Source organism: Girardinichthys multiradiatus, chromosome 18 (assembly GCF_021462225.1).
Source record: "Girardinichthys multiradiatus isolate DD_20200921_A chromosome 18, DD_fGirMul_XY1, whole genome shotgun sequence".
NCBI lineage: Eukaryota > Metazoa > Chordata > Actinopteri > Cyprinodontiformes > Goodeidae > Girardinichthys > Girardinichthys multiradiatus.
Window position 1 is genome coordinate 11,336,949 of NC_061810.1, and position 20,369 is coordinate 11,357,317.

The window sequence follows — 20,369 nt, forward strand, 5'->3', positions numbered from 1 at the left end:
ACAGGATCCGAACAACAACAGAATTGGACAGTGGCTCAATGAAACATCCAACAGCAAAATACTGCAGCTTTCCTACCCCTTAATCTCTGAAACCCGTGAAGGAACCTACAAAATCATTGTGACAGTTGGTGAACATAAGACCTACCACCACTTCAAAGTGGAGAAGTATGGTATGTTAGAAATGTTATTATTATTTTGTTTTTTAACAAACAAAATATTTTCTCTTTAAATCTACTTGGTAACATGTACTGTTTTGGTGTTCAGTTTTGCCCAAATTTGATGTGACCATGAATGTAAAAGAAGAAGTCAATATTGGGGAGGAGAACTTTGAAACTAAAGTATGCTCAAAGTAGGTAAAGGTTATTTTCTAACAAATAAATACCAGAATTAAAAAAATCTCAAGCAGTTCCTCTCTGTGGATGACTCTGTGATCTGTTCTGATTTAACCAGGTACACATATGGACAGCCTGTTCCAGGAAGTGTCACAGTAGAGGTGTGCCGACCTCTTCAGCAGCATATTTATAATTCAGAAGTGGTGCTCATAAATCCTGAAGAACATCAGATATTACCTCCCTGTGAGATAGTCACAAAGCAGGTAGAGTTATACACATGCAGTTACACATATGCTGCACATACCGGTACCTGTACTAAAATGTACACGGGGATTATGGTGTGGGACTGTTTTCCTGGAATTAGGCTTGGTCCTTTTGTTCTAGTGAAATTAACTCTTAATGCTTTGAAATACCAAGACATTTGGGACAATTTTATGCTCCCCTTGGGGATGACCCTTTTCTATTCAAACACAACTGAGCACAAAGCGAAGTTCACGAAGACATGGATGAATGAGTTTATGACTGTACAAAGCACATTCATGTATCAAGTTATTATGGGCCTACCTTGGTTTGCAATGTTTGGGTCAAGTGATACATATGCCTCAACTAAAATCCCTTTTCACAGAAAGAAAGCTCAAAACTTTCAGAGTGGGGTGTGGTTTGCCAAAAGAGCACGTGCCAGAGGATTGAGCGACGGGTGTTATAGGTTTGTTTATGTGAATGACTTGGTGGAGGTAAATACAGATGTTTACAGCCGTATTATGATGCAAGTCTGACAGTAGCGGTGAGCTTTTCTAGGTTTTAAAATTGATTTTTCATGGTTTAACTGTATCTTTTAGTATTTTCATGTTTTTACTGTTATTTTGTAACATTTTGAAATACTTATAAAAAACAAATACCGTATTTTCCGCACTATAAGGCGCACTTAAAAACCATACATTTTCTCAAAAAATGACAGTGCGCCTTGTAATCCGGAGCGCTTTACATATGGATCAATTGGTTAATTGGTTGATCCATACTGGTTGTACACGGCGCTCTGTCAAAATGTTTCAGTACGACTGGTAAACTACAAAGCCGCACTGCTTGCAGCATTACGGCTACCGTAGTCAGGGGCGTCGCCAAAGTAATAGCGGTAAACACCTGTACTGTGCTTACTCCTAGTCCAACACCACTTGTGTGTGTATAACGTTTGAATGTACTAACGTTTGATTTAGTGCATCAAACTGTTTCTTTTACGTGTTTACTGAATCAGGGAAAAGTTCCCTTTCACGTTTTAACTAACGTTTGATTTCAACTTCAACTTCATAGACTCCAATGCATTCCTAACGTGCGGTTGGCTCTATTCAATAGAATTCTATGTAGAGGAGACCTTACCATGAGAGTGAATGGAGTTATCAGAACGCTGGTTTGTAGTGTATTAATAAAGTTTGACTGACTGACTTATCTGTTTTGTTGACATTCTCTTTAGCACAGCTCCATCTAGTGGATGCATAACGCAACCCCAGTCAAACGTTTGACTGCAGTAGCTTCTATTCTATGCGCCTTATAATCCGGTGCGTCCTATATATGAAAACAGTTCTAAAATTGGCCATTCATTGAAGGTGCGCCTTATAATCCGGTGCGCCTTATAGTGCGGAAAATACGGTAATTATTTTTATTTTTATTAATTAAAATATATTTTGTTATTATTACTTCCAACTCCATGGCTTCGAACTTCGTCTTTCTTTTATGGCTTTTCTGTTCTCCAACACTCTCTATAGTGCCAGCCAATACCACTGTCATACCTGCTTGTGTTTTGAGTTCTTGAGTTTCTGTTTTGTTATTTTACGTGGTCTAGTCTTTTGTTTTCTGTCTCCCTGCACCCCAAGCCTACACCTGTTTTGTGTTTTTCCCTGATTGTCTCGTCACGTGTGTCATTGGTTCCCCCTGCGGTCCAGTTTTGTATTTAAGCCCGTTTGTTTCCTTTGTTGCCCGCTGGTTCTTTATGTGTTGTTTGTGTTTCTGTGCTCGCCTGGTACCCTGTCTGTGTCCAGTCCATGAGCAATAAAGGGTCGTCTTACCAGCAAACTTCGAGCTTCAGGAGTTCTTCCCCACATAATGGTCCAACAGAGACACACACTGTGACAACCACATTATATTTAGGCGACTGACAGGCGACTGTGGCTCAGTGAGAAGAATCTGAGGGTTGTGGTTCAATTCCAGCTTTCTCCTGCCACATGTCCATGTGACCCTGGGCAAGGCACTTAACCTCAAATTGCCCACCCATCTGCACATCGGTGTATGAATGTATGCATGTTATTGAGTGTGTCTGGGTGAATGTGACTAGTGCAAAGTGCTTTGAGTGGTCAGTATGACTGGAAAGGCGTTATATAAGTTCATTCCATTTACCATATTTACTAATTTAAACAGGACGGTGTGCATCGCTTTAGCACCCGTTATCCATCCATATCATTAAAAGGGTCTCTAAACGAGCTATGAACCTAATCATCTGAATCAACAAGTTAACTCTAAACACCTGCAAAAGATTCCTGAGGCCTTTAAAACTCCTAGCCTGGTTCATCACTCAAAACCCCAATCATGGGTAAGTCTGCCGACCTGACTGCTGTTCAGAAGGCCACTATTGACACCCTCAAGCAAGAGGGTAAGACACAGAAAGAAATTTCTGAACGAATAGGCTGTTCCCGGAGTGCTGTATCAAGGCACCTCAGTGGGAAGTCTGTGGGAAGGAAAAAGTGTGGCAGAAAACGCTGCACAACGAGAAGAGGTGACCGGACCCTGAGGAAGATTGTGGAGAAGGGCCGATTCCAGACCTTGGGGGACCTGCGGAAGCAGTGGACTGAGTCTGGAGTAGAAACATCCAGAGCCACCGTGCACAGGTGTGTGCAGGAAATGGGCTACAGATGCCGCATTCCCCAGGTCAAGCCACTTTTGAACCAGAAACAGCGGCAGAAGCGCCTGACCTGGGCTACAGAGAAGCAGCACTGGACTGTTGCTCAGTGGTCCAAAGTACTTTTTTCGGATGAAAGCAAATTCTGCATGTCATTCGGAAATCAAGGTGCCAGAGTCTGGAGGAAGACTGGGGAGAAGGAAATGCCAAAATGCCAGAAGTCCAGTGTCAAGTACCCACAGTCAGTGATGGTCTGGGGTGCCGTGTCAGCTGCTGGTGTTGGTCCACTGCGTTTTATCAAGGGCAGGGTCAATGCAGCTAGCTATCAGGAGATTTTGGAACACTTTATGCTTCCATCTGCTGAAAAGTTTTATGGAGATGAAGATTTCATTTTTCAGCACGACCTGGTACCTGCTCACAGTGCCAAAACCACTGGTAAATGGTTTACTGACCATGGTATCACTGTGCTCAATTGACCTGCCAACTCTCCTGACCTGAACCCCATAGAGAATCTGTGGGATATTGTGAAGAGAACGTTGAGAGACTCAAGACCCAACACTCTGGATGAGCTAAAGGCCACTATCGAGGCATCCTGGGCCTCCATAAGACCTCAGCAGTGCCACAGGCTGATTGCCTCCATGCCACGCCGCATTGAAGCAGTCATTTCTGCAAAAGGATTCCCGACCAAGTATTGAGTGCATAACTGTACCTGATTATTTGAAGGTTGACGTTTTTTGTATTAAAAACACTTTTCTTTTATTGGTCGGATGAAATATGCTAATTTTGTGAGATAGGAATTTTGGGTTTTCATGAGCTGTATGCCAAAATCATCCGTATTAAGACAATTAAAGACCTGAAATATTTCAGTTAGTGTGCAATGAATCTAAAACATATGAATGTTAAATTTTCATCATGACATCATGGAAAATAATGAACTTTATCACAATATGCTAATATTTTGAGAAGGACCTGTATTCGTGGATTGAGTGCAACACGCCACTTATTGGATGTGCAATGGAAATCAATTCATCATTAAGAAATATCCAGCCAGTAGTGTTAATGGAAGTGTTTAAAATTTCAAAGTACACAAAAAGAACCCTGCGTGTTCTTAAAAAATAACTGTATATTCATATTTTTGAGGGATTTGGAAATGGTGAAGACGCTGCCCTTTAAATGTCTTTGACAATGCGAGCTCTTGGTTGAGTGGGATCCTTGGCAAGCAAATTATTTTTCCTTCCCCAGCCTAGCTCATTTCTTTTGTGTTTTCAGAAATGGAATATACATCTTATTAATCTCAAATTAAAAGTGTAAAGCTAAGTGGTACCTTACTGTACTAAATGAGCTAATTCCAAATAAAAACGTCATGTGAATTTGTATTGCATTACGGATATTTACTTGCCCTAATGTCTGTCATACACTTGTGTGGAGTGGAACAGGGTGTGTAGGTGTTTGTGTCAGTTTAATATGCTCATTTTAAAATATGTAAAATATGTAAAAGTTTAATATGATTCTACATTTTATTTGTTCCATTCATCTGCATTATATTTTCTTTCCTTTGCTTTTTAGACTGACAAAACAGGCTGTGCTTTGTTTGAAATGTCAAGTTTTACCAAAATTGACACAAAGGTAGTACGTGATGAACTTTATGTAAGTGCCACTGTGGAAGAAGAGGGAACAGGTAAGTCTTGTTTACGTACTCCACATTTCTTTTCATAAGCAGACTTTATTACAATGATCCTGAAGAAATTACAGGCAGATGACTGTTTATATTCAGGTGTTTCACTCTCCCAGACGAAGAGGATAAAGATTTCATACATTATTGGAAAGCTGGCTTTTGTTGAACCTCCCAAGATTTATGAACAAGGAACAAATCTGGAGGGAAGGGTAAGAATAACACAAAGCTGTGAAAAATTATTTTTCCCCATCCAGAATTCCCCTGTTTTAGGTTTTTTGTCATACTATGTATAAATGATTCAGATTATCAAACAACCATTAATATCAAACAGGGATAGCGTGAGTAAATACAGAATGCAGTTTTCAAATGATTTTTTTTTGTGGAGAATAAAACCAATTGAAAACAACCTGGTTCTAACTGAAAAGTGATCTCCATGCTTCTTAAATAATAAATCATCTGTAATGATGAGGTCACTTTTACCAGGCCAAACCTGTTGTATATAGAAATAGCTTAAATAGAACCTGTGTGTCAGCATGAAGTAGGCTAAAAGATCTCAAAAAGCAACCCATTGTGTCAGGTTAAAGGCATTCAAGAGCAGATGAGAAACAAAATCATTGACATGCCTCAATCTAGAAAGAGTTGCACAGCCATTTCTGAGGCTTTGGAACTCACGTGTACCACAGTAAAACCCATTCTCCACCAATGGAGAAATCATAGAACAGTGTTAAACTTTCTCGTGAATGGCTGATCTTCCAGAGTACATTAAAAACTCATTCAGGAGGTCACAAGAGAACCCTGAAAATCAACTAAAGCACCACAGACCTCACTTGCATGAGTTAATTATTCAACAATATAACAGAGACTGGGCAAAATAAGATCCATGGGAGAATCCCAAGGAAAAAAACACTGCTGATCAAAAAGAACCTAAAGTCCAATCTCACATCCACCCCTAAAAATCCTGAGGATCACCAAGACAAACATATTCTTTGCACTGATAAGAATAAAAGTGGAACATTATGGAAGCTGAGCATCATGTTACATCTGATGTAAAATTTATTGCATTTCACTAAAGGAACACCCTACCGACAGTCAAACATGGTGGTGGCAATATTGTGGTTTGGACTGCTTTCCTGTCTCAGTTCCTGAAGAACTTAGCCCAACTGAAGGATTAATGACATCTACTCTCTAGCAGATAATCCTAAAGGCAAATATAGCTCATCACTTTGTGAACTAAAGCTCAAGCGTAGCTGGGTTATGCAGCAGAACAAAGGTCCAAACCAAACTAGCAGGTCCACTTTTGACTGGTCTTGTGTTATGAATCACCTGTGCTAGGTAATGAGTTTTGAGTTTCCTTCTTGTCTGTTTGTATGCACTTCCCTGTTTATATCATTTAGTTGTTTTTATTTTAGGTCGATCTTTGTAGTGTGCTCCACATTTCATCTAATTAGCAATTTTTTTCATTGGTCATTTCTCCTCCCTGCCTTTGTTTAAAAGTTGTTCGGTTTTCATTGCTCTTTGCTGGATTCTACTGTTTGTCTGCCAGCTCCATGCCAGTCATTCTGCCCATGTTTCGTGTTCTACTTCTCCATGTACATTTTCAAGTTTAGTTGTCATTAAACACTTTCTGCTCACCATGCTGCTCCCACGCTCCTGTTTGCACTTTGGTCCTGCAAGAATCTTCCATAATATGACAGACACCCTGTCAAAGTCAAATCCAATTGATATGCAGTTGCATGACCATAATGGGCCGTCATTCTTAAAAATCCTCCTACATAGCAGATTTAAGATAATTATGCGGAGAAGAGTGACCCACAAATCCTTCATAGCGATATTAAAGGACTAATGTGAATTTTTGCTACCATGTTTGCAGGGCTTGACATTAACTTCTTTGTTCACCTGCCACTGTGGCTAGTGGTTTTCCAAAGTTACTAGCCACTCTGCATTTTCACCAGCCACATTGTTGAGGATTTGTTTAATATGATTAAACCTGACTATAGCATCCTAAAGTTTACTTTAACTAGATGTACAACATTTTTAAATGTAAATGACCCTTTTACACAATCATATCAAGACTACATAAAATGTTTACCACTTCGGGTCATTATCAAGTATTCAGCTCAGACAAGGTTCTGTGTAAAGCTCCTTTTATATGAAAATGTGCAGTGATCAATGGTGCCAGGTCTCTTGAGAGAAACAAGCAACCAGCTCTATCAAAACAAGCCCAAAAGGAGCCCAACTGGCTTTATACCACTGTGTAAAACAGAGGCCACTTATAAACAGCATAAATGTATACATTTATTATGGCATTATACAAAAGCAACAGCAAAATTATTAACACTTTTACCATAAACATTTTGAATAACTTAAAATTTTGAATAACAACTGATCAAAAGAGAAGTGCATTTGGCATACCTAACAGCAAAATGACATTAAACATGGTCAAGAAAAAACTTTCTTTAAAGTCTGTTGAAAAGAAAAGGCATGGTGAGCACATATTTCACACTGCGGAATCAGAAAGGAGGCTCCCATCTCAGGTCAGATCCTGTCTTGCAGTGCGCTCTCTTTCTCACACTGTATTAACATTTTTCCCATATTTTCCCCATTTACTGCATCTCATTCTGACGCTGTCTCATTACTTGTTTCCCTGTCACTCTGGGCTCTAGTGTGTGTGTGTTTGGGGTGTGCCATCAACTGTGGTGGGAGCTATAACCAGAAAACAGCGACGTGGAAAGGATAAACTATCTACCACTTGTGTTTTGCTTTATTTTGGGAGCTGGGAGATAATCAAGGGGTTTCACTCGGAAGGAAGGCCAAGCCCAAACTTGACGTTCAAAAACAAGCCCACAAAACTGTAACCCACAAGATTTGCAAGCGACTTTAGAGAAAACGAGCCCAAAGTCGCTTATAATAAGCGGACTTGGCAACACTGGCAGTGTACAAAGTAGAAACATTACCTCCACATTACCGCCCCCACCGCTTCACAACTGTGTTCTCCACAGTGACCGTCTGTCTAAAGCAACATCGGTCATGAACGGACCACAGAGCAAACACTGTATGCAGGCAGTGCTCATGGGAGTTGTAGTGTCGCATTTCAACTTGCTTATATTTCGGATCCCATTTGAGAAAACTACAATTAAAAACTGTATATATAATTCAACCCGCCAAAGTGGCTAGTCGGAGTGGCTGTGTTACTGCTAAAATTCACCCGCATTTGGCGGGTTGGCGGGTGTTAATGTCAGGCCCTGCATGTGTGGTACAACCAGTTATTAGGTCTAGGGGGCAAATTACGTTTTCCACATAGGGCCAGGTTATTTTGGATAGATTTTTTCCTTTGATTAATGAAATTATCATTTGAAAACTGCATTATCTACTCTTTTACATTAGATTTTTTTGATGGTCTGAAACATTTAAATTGGAAAAAAAGCAAAACTAGTAGAAATTAGTAAGGGGGGACAGTCTTTTTCCACAACACTCCATATTGAATTTTTGAACGGTTGGTTTTTCAAGTCATATGGTTCATTGAACTATTTTTTTAACCCAGAACTGTATTTTCTGCAGGTCAAGGCTGTTCACTACAATGACACACCCATTCCTCACATGCCGCTGTACTTGTTTGAGGGTAATATTTGGTCTGTACGCTCACTGCAGAACCTTACAACTGACAGCGATGGTTTTGCCACATTCTCTTTCAGCACAGACACATTTACTGGAGATATTGATATCAGTGTAAGTAAATCACAGCTCTAAAACAGCGGATTTACTGCACTAAGAAAAACTACAATAAAATAAAATCTCAGTTTGCTTTTCAATTATCTCGTTTTAAAGTTTTCTTTTTTTTTTTTCTATTATCAGATAAGCGCCTCACCAACACTGGAGCACCATGCATATAGAAAAACTTACATTCCCACAGGACGTCACACAGTTCACCAATCTCAACCTCCTGTTGATACTAAAACAGTCAGCTCCTTGAAGATAAAGTCGAGCAATACAGCCTTTCCTTGTGACAAAGAAGTGGACATCGCCACTGATTACAGTTTTGTGCATGAACCACAGGGATCTGTGGACATCATGTATCTGGTGAGTAACTTCTCTGGTCACCACTATGATTGATTTTTCAATGAGTTTTGAAATTGGCTTTCCTGGACAGTTGCATGTCATAACTTAGCAGCTCCTCAGGCAGAAGAAAGTTGTTTTCATCAAAAGTACAACTTTTAGATTGTATTGTATTGTATTTTCATCCATAAAAGGGCCACTGTAAACTACAAGTACTCGTGACCTTCTGTTCATTTGGGTCATTTTGGCCTGGGTGATGAGTCCTCAGTCCCTGCTTTAACCAAGGAAGGTGTGATGGCGGGATTGAGGAGATCCTTCAAGTACTCCTCCCACCTCCCGATAATGTCCACCGTCAAGGTCAGCAGCTCCCTACTCCCACTATAAATAAATAAATAAGCAGCAGAAGACCACACCGGGTGCCACTCCTGTCAGCTGAGAACAGGGAACGGAGGCTACAATTCGCACAGGCTCACCAAAATTGGACAATAGAAGATTGGAAAAAGGTTGCCTGGTCTGATGAGTCTCGATTTCTGCTGCGACATTCGGATGGTGACGGGGGGAATTAGATTTTGTGTCATGGGGCCCAAAGTTCCTGGCTACGCCCTTTATGTAGCCAAGGTATGCATCTAAGAACTGGAAACTAAGGCTACAATTAAACAATTTGGAAATTGTATAATACCTTATATCACAAAGCTTAAATCAGTCACCAGCTGTCAGTCCAATAGAGCACCAACATATTTTATCTGCAGAAACTGTTTTGCCTATCTCCAGTAGCCACTGGATGACAGATGAGGTAACACCTTGGTAGGTCACCAGTCATTCCTGTTTCTTTTATCTCAATTGACCATGTATTGCATTATTTTTCTAAAAATGATCAGGTCTTATCTAGAGGAGCTATTGTCAGTGGAGGACATAAACAAGTTCAAGTGGAAGATAAACCAGGTATGTACAGAGTGATATTACAGGTTCATAAAAATCCAAACATTTCTCTTCACATTTGAATTACTATGTTAGTGGATTTAATTGATATGTGTAAGATGGTTTTCATGGTTATTTTTAGAGACATTACATGAGTAACACTTTGATGGATTTTTCAGTGAATGAGGGCAAGGTGTCCTTTAAGCTGAACGTGTCTCCAGACATGGTACCAATGATCCAGGTTGTGGCTTATGCTGTCCTCCCCAGCATGAATGTGATTGCTCACAATGCCGAGTTCTCAACAGAAAAATGTTTCAGTAATAAGGTCAGTAGAAAAGAGAGCAGGTTGCACCTAATATAAAAAACACTAGTATCATAATCCTGACCGTCCTAATAATAAAGAACCAAGGTATTTCATGTTAAACACATGTTAAATAATTTTTTTCAGTTCATGCTTTTATTCAACATCTGCAAAGTTACTTAAAAAAACAATTAATTTGATAAAACTATTGTGTAAGTAATGTTATGTGTAAATCATGTGTGCTTGTTCAGGTATCTTTGGAGTTTTCTCCATCTTCCGCTGTCCCAGGAGAGGAGATCAAGCTGCAGCTGACAGCCCAGTCTGACTCCCTATGTGGAGTCAGTGCCATCGATCAGAGTGTCCTCATCAAGGAGCCCGGAAAGACTCTGGATGAAGATAGGGTAAAAACTAACAACATTTAACAATTTTTACACACATAACTTCTATGTTTTGTGATAGAAGGAAAGTTCTTGAATTAATTTTGTTGCTGAGACACAACCAAATAAATATTGCAGAACAGTTTCTAGCTCTAAACCATGTTTTTCTTTTCAGATTTTTTTCATGCTGCCTGTCAAGAAAATTTCATATATACCATACCAGGTTAGCGATCCTGATGAATGTCTGCATGTGAGGCCAAAAAGATATGTTTTACCTTATCCATCTGAAGAAGGGGAAGCCCATAAAGTTTTCCAGGTACTAAGTGTACAGCAACCATACAATACAAAAAATATGAATTATAAACGTGGCCTTCTTTTAAAATATTTTTCTATGCACTTTTTATTGTTTTGTCTAAAACTGTGTAGAATGTAGGACTGAAAACAGCAACAAATTTGGTGATGACAATACCATCTTGTCTTAAATTCAAAGGAAGAGAATTTTATCGAGGTACGTCATCTTGGTTACTTTTGACCTGTCTCGTGGGGCAGCAAAAGAATTCGCCTAAAAAAAAAAACGGAAGTGTGCCACTTGTTATTCACTTTTGTTTCACTTTCGTCTGGTTCTTTACAGGAGTACACGTAGCTTATGGTGGTGCACTTAGCAGAATGAATGTATTGGGTTCACCAGTGGGTATGAGACCGGAAGTTGTTGGTGCATCAGGCACTATTATGGAAGAACCATTGGTAACAGTTCGCACTTTCTTCCCTGAGACGTGGATATGGGACCTCGTGGAAACTGGGTGAGAGTCTGAGGCAAAAGAGTTTATGTTCAGAAATACTTAAAAAAATTATTATCATTATTCAACACACACACTGAATCACCCCTTTTTGTGACCCCACACAAAGAGAATAATGTCCAGCCATCAACATATTTGGAGTCAATTGGGATTTTGTGAAATGAACATAGGCAGTGTGCATTTCTATTGAACTATTGGAAAACACAACTTTTTAATGTCTGGACATTTTTTTTTCTTGGGTGCTTGAGTGCCTCATTGGTCTGTGTGAAGGACTTAACATCTGGGAAGCATTCCTGTCCTCATCCTGTGTCATTTTGACAGGTTTTCGCTTGCTTTTTTCACATGTTGGTTATTCTCGTGTCTAGAGCAGGTTAAATAAAATTTGGCGTGAGATGAGTTGAGATGTGGTGGTTGGTTTGTTTATTTGAATACTCTTTCATTTGCCTGAGTTTTTCTTAATTTATTTTGTGTGTTTACCTTTACTTGATTGTATTGTGGGTTTACATCATGGACCATTTTAAACCATCATTGTACCTTTTTACTTACCATTTTTCTGATATAGATTTTAAAGAAGTTCCAAACTATACTAAAAAGTATAATAAAGAAAAAAATATTAATGTTCATAAATCAGTCAATCTCAAAAGTTCTCAGAATCAATATGAAGATTGAAAACTTAACTTTTTCATTACAGGGAGCCATCTCCATCACACTAAATGAAAACACTGAGGGATTACTGTAAATTTCTTGGGATTCGAGCCATTGACATTTCAATTAAAAATGCAAAGAATTTACCAAAGCTGATATCAGTACAATCAAGAATCCAATTTATGATCACCCAAACAATTAATGCGCTACTGATTAACTAAAACAAAAGAAACAATTGAAAACAAGCACCAAGCAAACAACATTAAAACAACACCGATTTTTATGGTGTTTTGTCATGGAAAGAATAAATAACCAAGAGCGTAACAATCATTAACGTTGATCCAAAAACCTAAAGGTCAACACACAGCATTGTCAGACCAAAATATATGCCCCTATCATTTTCCCTACTGGGTTAATATATAACAAGGAGTTTATTTAACCTTGGAAATCATAAATAGGGACATCATAGTGGCCATAACTCTGTTGGAAAGAATGAGTTAGATTCCAGCGAGACAATAAACTTAAAGTTTACTTCCAAGTTTACTAAAGTTTAGTTTCTGTGTTAATGTGTGTACATACATAACTAAATTAAGTTTTCCATGTATACAAATAAATAAGAACAATTAATAATATTCTTTTATGCAGCTGATCCTCTCTGCATCATACATTCATAGGGTAGGTGATAGTGGCAACTTCAAAGAATGTGTCCTATAAAACGTAATTTATAAAGCACTTAAAAACAAACACAGAAGTGAAAGTGCTTAACAGATAAAAATATGTTCCAATAAAATTCAAAACTATTAAAATAAGAAATTACATGGACATAAAACTAAGATTAAACCACATAAGACCAACACCCCACTAAGTATTAAAAACCAGAGAGAAAAGATTTGTTTTTAAAAGAGAAGTACAAAAATAGCCAGGGAGGTTGCCTGCCAATGTACAGTGGCAGATCATCCCAGAGTTTAGAACCAGCTACACAGAAGGCCCAGTCCTCTCTGAGTTTACACTTGGTTCTTGGTACTGACAAGAGCAATAGGTCAGCAGACCTAAGAGAACGAGGTGGCACATAGGGCTGTTAAAGCTCAGAGATGAAGAGTGTAAGGATTATGATTATTGATTAATGCATATTTATCAAAAATTCTAATTAAAATTCAAAATTCAGGAAAATAGTTTTCTCAAGCCCCTCCTTGAGCTGCCACCTTAACGTGATGGAGGGGTTTGAGTGGCTGAATGATCCTAGAGGCTATGTTGTCTGGGGCTTAAATGCCCCTGGTAGGGTCTCCCATGGCAAACAGGCTCTAGGTGATGGGTCAGACAAAGAGCGGTTCAAGACACCCTCATGAGGACATAAAAAATGAGGCACGTGACGTCGCCCAGTACGGCGGAGCCGGGTCCCACCCTGGAGCCAGGACTGGGGTCGGGACCTGTCAGAGAGCTCATGGTGGCTGGGTTGCTCCTCACGGGACCTGGAGGAAAGACGCAAGGCCATCCCCCAGTGGGCCCACCACCTGCAGGGGGAACCATGAGGGACCGGTGCAAAGAGGATTGGGCAGCATGCGAAGGTGGAGACCGTGGCGGCCCGATCCCCGGATGCTTAGGCTAGCTCTAGGGACGTGGAATGTCACCTCACTGGGGGGAAAAAGACTGAGCTTGTGCGGGAGGTCGAGAGATATCGACTAGAAATAGTCGGGCTCACCTCCATGCACAGCGTGGGCTCTGGAACCCATCTCCTCGAGAGGGGCTGGACTCTCTTCTACTCTGGAGTGGCCCACGGGCTGGGGTGGGTTTGCTTGTTGCCCCCCAGCTCAGCCGTCTCGTGTTGGGGTTTATCCCACTGGATGAAAGGGTCGTATCCCTGCGCCTTCAGGTTGGGGACAGGTCTCTGACTGTCGTTTCGGCCTATGGGCCGGGTGGTAGTGCGGAGTACCGGCCTTCTTGGCATCCCTGTCGGGGGTGCTGGATAGTGCCCCTCCCAGGGACTCCATTATTCTGCTGGGGGACTTCAACGCCCACATGGGAAATGACAGTGACACTTGGAGAGGCGTGATCGGGAGGAATGGCCCCCCGACTAAAATGGATGGGCAGCCGGTCAAGTTACCTCAAATCCAGTGAAATGTGCTCAAATTTGTCAATGTTAGTTAAAAGATGCACAGCAGCATTTGGTACTATCTGCATGTGTGTGATTAAAGACCTGCTGACAAAATAATGGGCATTACAGTAATCCAACTGTTTGATTACAAACCATTGATTACTGTCTCCAAGTGCTCTTTCTGTGAGCATGGGCCTACTCTTGGCCAGTTGCTGAAGCCGGAAGTGTCATAATCTGCCTGTGTTTGGTGTTTTGAGTCTGAGTTCTGTTCACTTTTCTCTGCACTGCCATGTTCTTCATTTAATTTATTTCAGTTCATTCATGTTTGATTCATTCTTGTGCGTTTCTCACTGTTTACATTCTTTTGGCAGTCACATTGTTTACTTATTTCAGTTCACTTAGATGTGCACTTTGGTGCTACATATCTCCAACAAACTCTGACAGAAAGAAGCTGGACTTGATGGCAGCCTTGATCTGGCTGTCAAATATAAGCAGATTGTCCATTTTAAAACCAGGATTTGTGGCTGAGCGAGACATCCAAAAGTCAAAACACAGGCCTTCTGATGTGCCACGAAATACCAATACATCAATCTTATTTTTGTTAAAATTTAAAAAAAAAAGAATTAAACCCATCCATCCCTTCAAATCGTTAAAACAATCAAGAAGGATTCCAACAGAACTAGTGCCACCTTTATGTGACACATAGATTTGGCAGTCACCTGCATAAAGGTGAAAAGAGACACTGTGTTTTCGAAGAATAGATCTGTGGATTGTATGTGGATTGTGTATTAGCCTTCCTCCTAATTAAATGTGATCCACAATTTAACACAATGCATTTGTGTATCTGTTGATCCAGATCTTCTGGAACCAAGGATGTGTCCTTCACTGTCCCAGACACCATCACCACCTGGGAGACAGAGACATTCTGTTTGTCCTCTGAGGGTTTTGGTTTGGCTCCTCGTCAGAAGCTCACCGTCTTCCAGCCTTTCTTCCTGGAGCTCACCATGCCCTACTCTATCATCCGGGGGGAGAACTTTGAGCTGAAGGCAACCGTCTTTAACTACCTGAACAAATGCATTATGGTAACTGTTGATTTTACATGAAATCTACCAAGCATCTGAAATCTTTTAGTAATCCTGTGAACACTATAAAGTTTAGCTGTATTTTATGTTTTCAATAGTAATTCATTTAGAAAATATATTGTCCTGTCTTTAGTCTGACTTTGCTATCACTGTATTAGAAAAAATGTTAGCCTAACAGTGATGTCAGTTTGTAAAAATATTGTAAGAGAGCATTATTCACTGCAAGAGTTTAGTATATGAGGTGAGGTGTGTGGAAGATGTTTACAGAATAGTTAAAGTTGCTATTGCTGGCAACAGTGTGTCCTTCAACAAATTGGACCTTACAGATTAAGAAGAAGATGTAATTCATCAAAGTTCTTGTACATGTAAAAGTAGAAAGACAGACAACATAGTGTATGTTAGACATGCTGTGATTATAACTCTGAGAATATTATTTAATATTTAATATTAATATTTTAATATTTTATCAAATAATATTTCAGTCTGTTAAGGGTTATCCTGTGAATACCATCCCAGTAAGGCAATGGTATTAGGACAAAATAGAAAGGTGTGAGATGAGCTCTGACATTATTGAACAGCATAAACTCTGCACACACATGGAATTAATTCACACAATTTCTTAAAATACAAGAATTTATTAACAAAAATAAGTCAAACATATTTCAATCAACAAACTCTTTACTATGCTAAAACAATCCAACTAAACTACCAAGCAGAATTAAAGAATAACGAAGACTAATGGGCTATGTACAATATAAACACGTTGATTAAAGATGATTGGAAATCATGACCAAAAAGAGTGATGCGATATTACCATGCAATGTTATTTATGTTTGAGAACCAAGGATAATCTTGAAGAATCTGGAAGTGACGTGAAGTTAGTGTTGGAACTAACTGAGACAACCATTCACAATGCAAGATCAGATAAAATATTATTTTAATAAAATAATGTTTTAAGAATGATCTGATGAATAAAACCAACCGTCTAGATAACTAATTCTCAACGGGGTCTCATTAGCTGCCTTTATTTATTAACAAAATATTTAAAGAAATATTATTAAGGGAATATTTTGGAAAAGCGCCAAATCTTTCTGGAGAAATGGGGCTTAATGGTGTTTACTTAGTTATCAGATTTAATAAAAATAATGTTTAGGGACTATCATTTACTAGCCTGAAAACTAACAACCTTTCTGTTAAATATTCCCTAGCAGGCAAGCACATGTTCTTAGCTTGTTAGCAGTGAGAGCTAACAAAGGAAGCTGATAGCTTAGCACAAGAATCAAACGCACACCTTTAAAATACCGTTAATAAAATGGTTAAAATGGATGAGCGCGGATGGCGCGTTATGGCCAATCTTCTGTGTTTAAAATCATCCTTTAAATTAAGTTTGTCTTAACACACAAACAAAACCAAATTTCATAAAATGAAAAACGTTTAGATCATTTCAATCTAAAGCTTTCTCTATTACTCTGCCCAAACACCAAACCTCGTATGAACGTGTTGAGGAGTTGTCCGGGCAACGACGAAGTTTGAAGAAATGTCCACAGTCAACAAACGGTAACCTCCATAGCTGTGTGTGTGTGTGTTTTGAAGGTACGCGGCCGCTCTGTGAACAAAGGGTTAGCTTCCAGCTAACCTCCATAGCTGTGGATGAAAGACGGCTCGTTGTGTCCGCCAACCAACTGCACATTACAATAACCACGGTGATGCGGCTCCTGTTGTCATCCTTTCAGACTCGGCTTGTAGAGACAGCGTCTCTGCAGGAGATTCTCTGGAACAGTTTGCTTCTGCAGGCCTCAGAGACAAAGTAAAGCAATGCTTATACCTTAATTTCCCCTCTTTATGAATGAAATCACCGGGTACTGTCGAGGTAGGAAAACTTTACTGACCGTCCGTTAACTCTTACATTGCTTCTCACCTCTCATAGACTCTTTTTATTTGGCACCCCCAAAAGAAAATCCTCAGTCAGAGATCAGTTGTACGTTTCCACAAGTTTATTAAAACCAATCTGAATTCAGAGAGGAGACACACACTTACACTGCTACCTGGAAACGTCTGTGTGTTGTCTGACTGGGGGCTGCGTTACATTACATTTTATACCCCACGCTGCTATGCAGTACACATACACAATCATTCTGTCTGTGGATGTCTCCTCAGCAACAGTATCAAAGAAACAGAGATACATTTTATCATTTAATTAAAGAATTGTTTCCCACACGTCTTCAGAAATCTTCAGGGAGAGGAGTACCATGCCTCCCTAATACGCTGCCGGCTTCTCACGATACAGACAGAAAACACCTGCAAGCTTTAACCTTGAATAATAAACACTCATTGTGTAAAAACTGGACTCTATAATACTAGAGGCTACTGTTATGTTTTTTCTAACTATCATAACTAAAAACTCCTAATAAAAATCAATCTATAAACAGCAAAGTCCCAAATATATCTTAGTCTTAGCTACTAACAATAATGCATTTATATTTCCACGCTACTAATAATAAAGCATTTATATTTCCACAGTACACAAACAGTGATTCACTCGTACTTAACTTTGTATATGACTGCGTGATCTTATGACACTCTGGGATCCAGTTTTGAAGAGTTTATGTCTTTTTGCCAGCAAAGAGACATTAGCGCGCTGTCTCACCGGCCAGCCTCGCACAGAGTCCGGATGGTAGAGAAAGACTTGTGGGGGAAGTGGGGGTTTTATGTGGACAGTGGCATCATGAGAAGTTCGCTGTTACCCCCAATTCCTATGTTATGCCGGTAGTAGGTTAATGCAATTTATTTTGAAAGTTCCAGAAACGTCCGTACCGCATTTCCTGTTGTAACTCATGGCTGTGGGTCCCAACAGATAGTTCTACAATCTTATAGTACTGTTCAACATGTCCAAAAAATGCATAACAGCCTACTGTTTCTGGAGATCCCACTAGATATCCTACTATCAGATATGTCAAGATGCAATGCAGTAATTTATCTTCTTACAACAGCATAGGTTCATTCATAAAAACACAGGGCTGATATACAATAGAGTTACAGGGGGTGTATTTTGTAAGAAGTCTTAACTATAAATGAAATATTCAGACATGTTTTTAGTATGTCTAAGATGCAATGATAGAACCATGCTTCCTGTGTGCTGATGCTTGAGAGAAGTTTGAAAAAACATAATTATTACTAATTAAAATCTGGAACTAAAAGCTATATAATTCTTTCACTTGCTTCTGATTTTAAAATGACAAAACCCTTTTTTTACTTGCATAGAATGAGTAACATTTATGAGTATAAGCAAGACAAAAAGCCACCCGACAAGTTCATTATCATATCTACATCAAGCTACATATAACTCTCAGGGAGACATGGCACATGCACAAAGTGACAGATTAATCCACAGAGTAATAGCTCTGTTGGAAAGAATGAGTCAAATTTATTTTCTTGGACAGGTTAAAGTGACTGCAGCCCCCTCCTCAGATTACACCCTAACCCCTCTATCTGGGGACCAGTACACATCCTGTCTGTGTGGCAGTGAGCGGAAGACCCTCAGCTGGACCATGAATCCCACAGCCTTGGGTGAGGATGAGAATTTTATTCTTAGAACTTGAAATATCCGGTAATAAATCAGGTGTATAGACTGCGGTAACCAATCTGAGTTCACCCTCAGAACCATTTCATAATCTCTAGAAACCAAGTTTGATCCACTTCAGCCACAAAAGGATTTGAATTTTGCAGAAGAGCACAGAATTTGAGCAACTGATCTTTGTTCCTGTTTTTTAGGGGTTGTGAATGTGACCGTGACTGCTGAGGCCGTTTCATCTGACGCTTCTTGTGATAACGAGGTGGTGAGTGTTCCAGACAGAGGCCGCGTTGATGTTGTAACCCGTCCTCTTATTGTAAAGGTTAGTCCGAACAAACAGTCTAAAAAAATATTGAAGAAAACGCCTAAGTCAACAATATTTGATTGTCAAATTTAACTCGTATATCTCTCTAAGGCTGAAGGACTTGAAGTAGCAAAGACACACAACTGGCTGCTCTGCCCGAAAGGTCAGTATGGTGTACACGAAACACAGACTGCTACAAATTGTTCATAAAAAGACAAAAGTAAACTATTTGTATTCACATCACATTATTGTATATGTAGTATTTATTTCAATGGTGCAAGAAGGCTTGCTGCCTTAGGTTAACCTAATTATACCTCTCCAACATCACCTCTCTATGCATGCGATGCTGTTGCATGCGTAATCTGAGCACCAGATAAGACAGGCCGCCACAGATTGTTTTGGACTTGTTGAAAAATTCTGTGGCATAAACACCACAGCTCTCATTCGCCAATCATACCACACATGTACACCACTGCAACAACATTTACACAAACGGCTCTTAAATATTGCAGCAATGATGCATTAATAGGATTGCTTAATCTAATGCTGCACTATGAAGAATCTACATTTGGACTGATGAAGCTTCGCTCTACTGGGCATGCCGGATGCTTGAAACTAAAAGTTAAACTGACGGCATGACCTAGTTTCTGATTTGCTCAGCCAATAACTATCTGACCACTCAGAGCACTGATCAACAGTCTGTTGATCTATAAATATGAAAACAAAAATAAAAAGAGACAGTTACGTTACATGAAAAAATAATTTTCTCCATCCTGACACAGCAGAACACTGAATTCAACACCCTTGATCTAGATAGACATGTGCCATTCAGAAGCACATCAAAAGTTAACCACTTCAAAGACAGGACTTGATGTATCACAAAATCCCTTTTAATTCTTCACCTTTACATCTGCCTTACATACATCTTTCAATACCCCAGTATTAGTCGTATGTCTACGAAAAGACAGGACACTGTTGGATAGCAACTTTATAAATGTTATGTAATGTAATGTTTCATTAAAACATTCATGGCATTCAAGGTCCATGATCTGTTGGTTTTAAAACTGTCCTGTTTAGGTCATCACTCATAACTGATGACTGTTTTTGTGTAAACTCAGGAGAAGCTTTGACTGAGGAAACAAACCTACAGCTGCCTCAAAATGTGATTGATGGATCTGGCCGTGCTGTAGTATCTGTCCTAGGTAAACCGCTTAAGTCAACTGTACACAGTTGCTCCAACTGTCTGCTAATCCTCCAGTCTTACTGCAGTATTGTAACAAGAATCTTTACAGGTTTTTAAACCTGCTGAATCTTTTAAACACTATCAAATACAGA

General features: G+C 39.5%; 1 protein-coding gene across 1 annotated transcript in view; it reads left to right on the forward strand.

The window, feature by feature from the left end:
- Position 1: 1 nt before the first annotated feature.
- The window catches only part of LOC124884041 (alpha-2-macroglobulin-like), a gene marked incomplete at its 5' end in the record, with an annotated part of 44,113 nt that continues 23,745 nt past the window's right edge, over positions 2 to 20,369 (forward strand). Inside the window, 18 exons of the mRNA XM_047391631.1 lie at positions 2 to 170; positions 265 to 349; positions 451 to 595; positions 4,786 to 4,897; positions 4,994 to 5,103; positions 8,453 to 8,620; positions 8,747 to 8,971; positions 9,826 to 9,889; positions 10,045 to 10,190; positions 10,418 to 10,567; positions 10,719 to 10,859; positions 10,970 to 11,051; positions 11,175 to 11,343; positions 14,934 to 15,159; positions 18,600 to 18,726; positions 18,931 to 19,052; positions 19,146 to 19,197; positions 20,153 to 20,236. Coding sequence (XP_047247587.1) covers positions 2 to 170; positions 265 to 349; positions 451 to 595; positions 4,786 to 4,897; positions 4,994 to 5,103; positions 8,453 to 8,620; positions 8,747 to 8,971; positions 9,826 to 9,889; positions 10,045 to 10,190; positions 10,418 to 10,567; positions 10,719 to 10,859; positions 10,970 to 11,051; positions 11,175 to 11,343; positions 14,934 to 15,159; positions 18,600 to 18,726; positions 18,931 to 19,052; positions 19,146 to 19,197; positions 20,153 to 20,236 — 2,377 coding nt within the window. The remainder of the gene's footprint in view (positions 171 to 264; positions 350 to 450; positions 596 to 4,785; positions 4,898 to 4,993; positions 5,104 to 8,452; positions 8,621 to 8,746; positions 8,972 to 9,825; positions 9,890 to 10,044; positions 10,191 to 10,417; positions 10,568 to 10,718; positions 10,860 to 10,969; positions 11,052 to 11,174; positions 11,344 to 14,933; positions 15,160 to 18,599; positions 18,727 to 18,930; positions 19,053 to 19,145; positions 19,198 to 20,152; positions 20,237 to 20,369) is intronic.